The sequence below is a fragment of the Mesitornis unicolor genome, unplaced genomic scaffold (assembly GCF_000695765.1).
Source record: "Mesitornis unicolor isolate BGI_N332 unplaced genomic scaffold, ASM69576v1 scaffold21254, whole genome shotgun sequence".
Lineage (NCBI taxonomy): Eukaryota > Metazoa > Chordata > Aves > Mesitornithiformes > Mesitornithidae > Mesitornis > Mesitornis unicolor.
The window spans coordinates 1,188-8,674 of NW_010178470.1; the positions used below are offsets into that span (position 1 = coordinate 1,188).

At 41.8% G+C, this 7,487-nt stretch overlaps 1 protein-coding gene across 1 annotated transcript in view; it reads right to left on the reverse strand.

Moving 5' to 3' along the window:
• Nucleotides 1–5,017: 5,017 nt before the first annotated feature.
• MFSD2B (major facilitator superfamily domain containing 2B) overlaps nucleotides 5,018–7,487 on the reverse strand; it is a gene marked incomplete at its 5' end in the record, with an annotated part of 35,508 nt that continues 33,038 nt past the window's right edge. The window contains 3 exon segments of the mRNA XM_010182471.1: nucleotides 5,018–5,075; nucleotides 5,744–5,920; nucleotides 7,441–7,487. The exon segment at nucleotides 7,441–7,487 is cut by the window's right edge and continues 15 nt beyond it. Coding sequence (XP_010180773.1) covers nucleotides 5,018–5,075; nucleotides 5,744–5,920; nucleotides 7,441–7,487 — 282 coding nt within the window.

Here is a 7,487-nt window from a genome sequence, read left to right on the forward strand (position 1 = left end):
CACTAAAAGAACTTGCAATGTGATTCTATCAATTAAATCTTATTAAACTAAAAAGGTACGAAAAACCTACCGTTTCAATGTCACAAAACCCGATCAGCCTGGGATAATGTGAATTTCCTCATAAGTGCAGTTTCAGATGTACACATTGCTGTGCTGGTTGTACAGTAATTACTTTGATGATGGCCAAAGGGTCAGTTTGTTTTGGAAACACAAGGGAAATACTTCCTCACGGACAGTGGCTGAACTGGACAGGAACAGTGTACACCTGGTTCCTTCATCGCAAGGACAAGCTGGTGGCCTGAGTTGGCTTTGGGCAGGTGAAGAAGTCCACTAGGTAAAACAGAGATGAAAATCCAATGCAAAGGATACTGAGGCGTGAAGGAAATCCTGTTGAACCTTTGCTAAATGTAGATGGTTCCATGTACATCAGCAAAGACAATCTGGCAGGGGATGGCTGCTGGGTCTCTGAGGTGAACCTCCATCAGGTGAACCTGAGCAAGTGACCATCGGTTCCATAGGCCCTGAGCAATCCTTCCTCAACACACAGCAGAGTGCAGCGAAAACGAGGACAGAAACTGAAAGGCACAGCTGAAATTCATTGTCTTTTCTGACATCATTTGGGACAAGAAATAGATCAGGAAATAAGATTTAGTTCTGCTTCCACACTTCTAGAGCAAACCTTCACATTTCCCTACCGGCCAGCAGCACCACTGCTCTGCAAATGTCAACGCAGCGACACTGAGAACCCACCTTGTCTGCAGAGCACCATGGCTCTAGGACCATTCTCCCTTTGTTGTTTGCTCAGTTCTATGTTGTGCCAGTTCACACCTTCAGAGAGTGCAAATTCAGGTGCAATGTAGCAAGAAGTCTCCTGCCCTGCCTCAGGGACGGACACATGGACAGACACATGCTGCTGCTTTGAACGAAGCCTCCCAGCGAGTTACCATCTGTTTTGTGCAGCAGATTCAGTGCTTAATGATGTGAAAGCTATCTGATCTCATACCTTAACCTGTAAGAAACATATACACATTTTTGTAACCATAATACTCAGCACTCTTGCTAGGTGTCTGAACTTGTCTTGCAGAGGTAAAAAAAAAAAAGCACTCAGTGCAGCATGAGGAAATTGTGATCTCAAAACCTGCAGGAAAACAAAACTCCCTTCCTCTCCTGCCAGTTGTGTGAATCCAAGTGATCTTTCCATCAGTCAGTCGAGAAGTTTTCTGAAGGGAGAGGCTCTACTGTAACACTTTGAGACTGTTTTTTACATAACTATGATACAAAATTCATACAAGGTATAAAATCAATCACTAGATTGCTACTGGCTGTGCCCTACTGCATGAGACTCTGAACTAAATTTCCTTCAAAGAGCTGGACAACAAATACCAGGTCTTAAAGGACCTGAGTTTCCCTTAAGGAAACTCCTCCTCTCAAGAAGATTGATTTAATTTTGAGTTTTCTATCTACAGCCCAGACATGCAAGTAGAAAAGAAGATTGATATTTGGCAACACACTATGAACACAGAAAAGCAGGGTTTGGCTTTAAAACATTATCCACTTCAAGTACTTGAAATGCAGAAGGTGAATAGACACAAGAGGATACAGTAGGGTTTGAATCTAGCAGCAATTCTTACAGGGTGCAGGACTGACTTAAGGAATTAGTTCTTAAATCTACAGAGCTATTCCTGAGAACCCAGTGACCTGAACCCGAAGGTCCCATCCTTCAGGAACTCCCCAGGGACAGATGTCCGAGGTGGGATTCACCTGCTGAAGAGGGGACTCAGCAGAAGCGATCTAATCCACCTAAGCTGGACAGGTCAGCACGCTCGGGGACAGACGGCACAGCGGGGCGGGAGGACACGGCCAGCAGGAGACGAGGCTGGTGGCCATGGCTAACAGCAGCCCCTCCAACAGTGTCCCAGGGGCTCGCCTGCGTGGTGACCTGCAGTGACACTGAGCACCAGCAGCAACGCTTGGAAAGGCGTTGGAAGGTTTCAACGTTATTTTTAGGAAAGAGGAATGAAACTAGACAAGAAGAGTAGTGACTAGCTCAGCTACTGACTACACCAGCAATCAGCCCAGGAGAGAAGATTTAGGCTGCCCTTCAGCAAGGGCAAGGAATGGGCATGGTTTGCCTTACGGAGCACTACCCGGTGACACATAACTGTGACCCTTCTCTTCCTCTACCTGTGTAAATCCATTTGGTGGAACTGCTTGTGTGCAGCTGGGGAAGCACTGTCCATTAGGCACCCAGCTGGTTTAATCCAGTCTCCCATATTCTTACAACTGTATTTGGGTATTACCTGAATGAGAGCTCCTGGGGATTGAACCTGGCCCCTGTTACTGCCAGTCAGCGCAAGGCAGGAGGTTTACATTAGATTAGTGTTTAATCTAAATGGTTGTCAATATAAGAATCTGCTTCTTTCAGTCACATGTTCTGGACATACATAAGGCACACACATCAATTAAAATGGACAAGACATACAAAGTTCATTAATTTTACAGCATCAACACTGAGCCATAAAAAAACAAAATTATAAAAGGATCTTATCCTGCACTTACCCTTCCATTCTTTTTACTTTAGAAAAATACGTTTATTTTCTTAAAAAACTATAACTCTGATAATCAAACAAAATAATGGAGATTTTCAAAATATAAAAATTCTCTGCTACATCTCATCTACAGAAGCTTTCTATTTTCTTCTGGCAGTTCCCATTGTTGCTCCCATATGCAAAGTGAGGACCAAGTACACCTCTGTTAGATAAATAACACATTGTCTCTCTGGAGAAGAGGAAAACAGTTTACAATCATCAAGTTTACCTTGCAAGAGGCTGAATTCATATTGAGTGTTGTGCAATTTAGGGGTAACTGCACAACTGATCCAGAAATAATATCTTAAGCCACATTCAAATTACTCCAATCAACCACATCCAGCAGTTTCTGCAACCCTTTTATCACTGGACTAAGTATTCAGCTTATGTAAACTGACACAGATCCATTGCCTTGTAGCTACAGATTTATAGCAGCTGAAAACATAACCCATTAAAAAACAATAACATCCTTTACTGGGACTTCTGGTTGTTTTTAAAAAAGACTATTCAGAAATACACAAATATTACAGAATAAATCAAACGCCTAAATCTGTTTTCTGCAATGTTTTGGAGCTATGTGATATTACTACATAACTTACCTACTTCAAAGTGCAGCGTATCTGCTATTTGAAATTCCATCAGACTCCAAATTGTAAACAGGCTTATGGTTTTTATTGTTGTAAACACATATGCCCCAGGGATACAAATCTTGATTTGTCCAAGAACCGAAACACAAAAAAACCCCAGCCTTAGCTGTCAATTCAACAGCAGTCTCAGACACAGTTAACTCTTACCACACAAACTCAAAATACGTCTTAAGAGCTCACTCATAATTAAGCATTGTGCTGAATTAGGACAGTTCATTAGGCCTTTGACTTCAGACTTGCCTGAAAGGTTCCAGTATTAAACTGAATGAGATCCTCAGTGGGGTGCACTGATTTCACTTCACAGTGTCTTTCAGTAAAAGCTTTCCCAGTTTCCAGGCCCAGCAGTGAGCCACTTCCCAGATGGCCCTGAGCAAACGACTTCTGGTCACTGCCTCCAGTGACACCTCGTGCAAGTGCTCCCAGGCAGTGGTAAACCCGTCCTCCAAAGGCACTTCTAGTACGAAATAAAGGCAACCTCCCACTTATGTGTACAGTGAAGGCAGTGGGCTGTAAATTTGTGTCTTGTATTGCATTGTGCTAATTTCTTCAAGGTGAACAAGTCTTCAACTCCTGGCTGGATTCATCACTCTCCCCTCAAGATTTAGATATGTTTTTGGAGTCAAGTCATTTTAGCTCGAGCATGGAGCCAGTCTATGGAGGTCTCTGTATCTCCACTGACTACAGAAGCAGCCCAGAATGACCAGGTTGGAATGACTTGGTTAAGTGCTCCAGAAAGTGCCTGAGGTTAGGTGTGTCTTTCACCTACAAAAATGTGCTCAGCAGTGTGAATGTATAATGGGAATGAGGTTTAAGTTAATGTATCCAAAGCATGATGGCATCCCAGACTGAAAAAAGTCACCATTTACAAGTCAGGTGTAGCCTCGTTATTATAAAACACTGTGTGCAAACTGAGATTAAGAGTGACACCATGGTGTTTTGTAAGTCAGAGGGCCTACGCCACATGAGAAATGGGTATTGTGATTACTTAAAGGCCAAAGTTTAACAGAAATTTGAATGGCATAGTCTAATTTTTGGAAGGGACCACTGATTTGGGGTACCCTGAGTAGAAATGTTGTTTTTGAAAACGTTAAGCGCTCGTTGTCTGACAAAGACCAGTTTACAGGAGTTAGAAGCAAGGAACTCCACTAATGGGAAATGTAAGGTTCTGTTTCATACAAAATGTATAAAGTTAAATTACATCAAAATCTCTTTCAGAAAAACTCCTCGGGAGAAAATACTCGAAACATGACTGCATCAGTGATTTGCTTCCTTCAAAACAAAAAAAATCCTACCTTTATATAGTATACTTCAAGATTCCCAAGTGCTTTCCAAACACACTAGTGTGCAATTTATAGGTAGCAATTATGTTCAAAATTCAACCCAGCCTCTAAGGGTGAAATACATCACATGAGTTAGAATCTGGGCTGTGCATTGCATTTACACGTTTTTCCCTTGACTTACAAGTCCATAGAACCTCCCATTGCAACGAGATCACAGTTTTCTGTTTATCATTGAAAAAGAAACAAGAAAACCTCCAAGCCTTCAAAAGCTTCCATTGCCAAACTTTTGTAATAACTTTTGTAGCACAGTGCATGATACATGTAGAGATAAGTGTAGAGATACACTTTGCATGGTGGTGTCCTCTCTTGAATTCATTACTGTGTCAGAATCATCCTTTATCCTTTTTGACAAAATGTGAGCAGAGAAATGACCCAGAACTCTCTCACAGAGTTTGTGTGTGGGATATGAAACTGTATTTGGAACCTTCTTGTATTCAGAGCTTCAGACCGAGGTGTCCTCTTTGTGGTCATCCAGGTTCTCTGTGCTTTGATGGCTCCTTCTGTTAAAAACAGAACAAATGAAATGTGAACAGACTTCTGGCTTTTATTGCTAACTAACCAAGCTGCAGTCTGGCAACCTCAAATGTATGTCCACAATATACCAAGGCTTCATACCAAGATGATTTTGGGCTTGGCAAGATTTTCTTTGGAGGGGGAGGAAAGCGGAGAAAGGGATAGTGATAGGGTAAAAAGAGAAAGAACAGCTCAAAGCTGTCATTTCTTTTTCTCCCATGGTCTTTCCTGCCTACGCCTCCGAATGGTTTGGATGTTTCTTATAGCATAAGACATAACATCATAAACATCAAGAATGCAGTCAAGAATCCCATTTTCTTCTATATACAAGTAAATTATAACTATTCACATTTTCTCACATAGAATATTCTTCATTTCAGGCTTGAAACACTGCACTGCAACAGTGCTTTGTGCACCACCCCAGAAAAACAGTAAAATATAGCAGCTGATACATGTGATAAGTGGTCCTTTAAGCAGGTAGTACTACACTACAAAAATAAGATACTGGAGCAGGCAATGGTACCATTCAGCTAGTAATTCAACTAATAGAGAGGTGTTTTGTTTTGTTGTAAGGAATATAGAGGTGTAGCTAATAATTCTTGCTGCAGAGCTGCCGCAGTGGTGCTGCTGCTGTTTGCTGCCAGTTCAAACCTACCTTAACACTTCAAGAGCAAATTTTGTTTCTTTCCGACTTTCTTCAGTGATTGGATAGAAATGAAGTATAAATAAACCTAGAAGGATGAGGATAGCAGGAACTGCTCCAATGAGGATTTTCAGTGTGAGGATCACATCATCTGATTGTCTGCATATCCCTGGCTTGTATCCAGTAAACCTAAGCAAATAGAAGTAACAATGGTGTGTGGATGTCCAAAGCAGTTGTTCATCTGAAGGCTCCTTTGACCCAACACTCTTTAAGACTTTTCTCTGGTTTTTTCCTACACCTCTCTTTTTCTTTCCCTCCATTACATGTTTCAAATCTTGTTTTTCAGATTCCTTCTTTGTGTGCTTGATTTCAGGTAACTGCATTACCTCTGCATTTTCTCATTATTATTACATAACTTTTAACTACTACGAGCAACATGGAATCCCACGCAAGGAAATTAAACTCTTACATGTTTCTCAGTAATATTCAGCAAAGTGTTTAGGCTTTGCTTTGAAAGTATGCAAGTATTCTGACCAATTTCAACAGCAATAATTAACTTTAATTTACTCAAGTGCTTAGAGTTACATATACACTTACAGTTCATTGATTCAGGGCTTCCATGCAGTCCCACAACTGCTGATATACTCAAATTCCCATTCCCAATTTGTGGAATGAGTTTATTTTACTCTGAGCATGCACCTATGAAAGCTACAGCTCATTTGGCATCACTCTGTTTTCTGTGTTCTCCCAGAAACATCTGCTTTGGCAGATTTCTGGGAGCTAACTGGAATGCAATTGAAAAGGGGTTAATTGGTGAACAGTGGTTTTTTTGAGGGTGTTAGCAGTAAGCATCTAAAATTCCCAAGTCCGAAATATTCAGCCAAGCACTGCCTGTTATTCAGCAGTTTCAACTGAAGGCCTTGAAGCAAAACATTCTGGTTGCCGAAACCTTGGTAACTTGGAGCCAAGAGCTAGATAGTATTTCAAACAAGTTCCCTTCTCAGTGTTTATTGCGTGCATGTGTGCTGTAGCAGCTACAGGCAAAGGCCTTTTCTGCTGGGTCACGCACAAAAGTAAGGCAGGAGATGGCTGACCACTTTGCCAACTGCTGTGACTGTCAGAACTGACAAGACAAAAGTGGAAGGGGAACACAAAGCATTTTCCAAACCAACATGGTCTAAGTGATGGGCAGAGCTATGAGAAAAACTCTGTTCCTGACTCTGATCAGGGCCCAATTCCCTAAAACCATGCAGGAACTGGTGATCCTTTCATGCTGAACAGGCCACAGGGGACCCCTGGAAGCATCCCAATTCATGTAAAGACTTACAAGCTACTACATGGTCCAACCCAAATGCAACTGGGAAGGCACAGAGCAGCTGTATCACTTGTGAGGGACCTTCATCTGCTAAGCTTCCATGTTTAGAACTTTATTCATATAAGCCATTAAAATTTACATGAGTAATTTGGAAAGAGAAAAAAATCTAAAGGAAGTCAGGTCTTTCTGCACTGAAACATGCTAGGGCAAGTGACTTAATGCTTAGTGGTCTGACCTAGATGGTAACAACCCTGTCTTCAGTGGTCAGCTGTCTGGAGCCGCTGGCACTTTCAGGCTCAGGGTAAGAAGGCAATTAACTCCACAGGGTAAAGGGGGAGTAACCTGAGAATGCTTTCAGAGGAGATCCACTAAGTGGAAACACAGTGTTACTTACTCCAGACTTGCTGCAGAAATTCCTAAGCCAATTCCTGCTTGCATCTT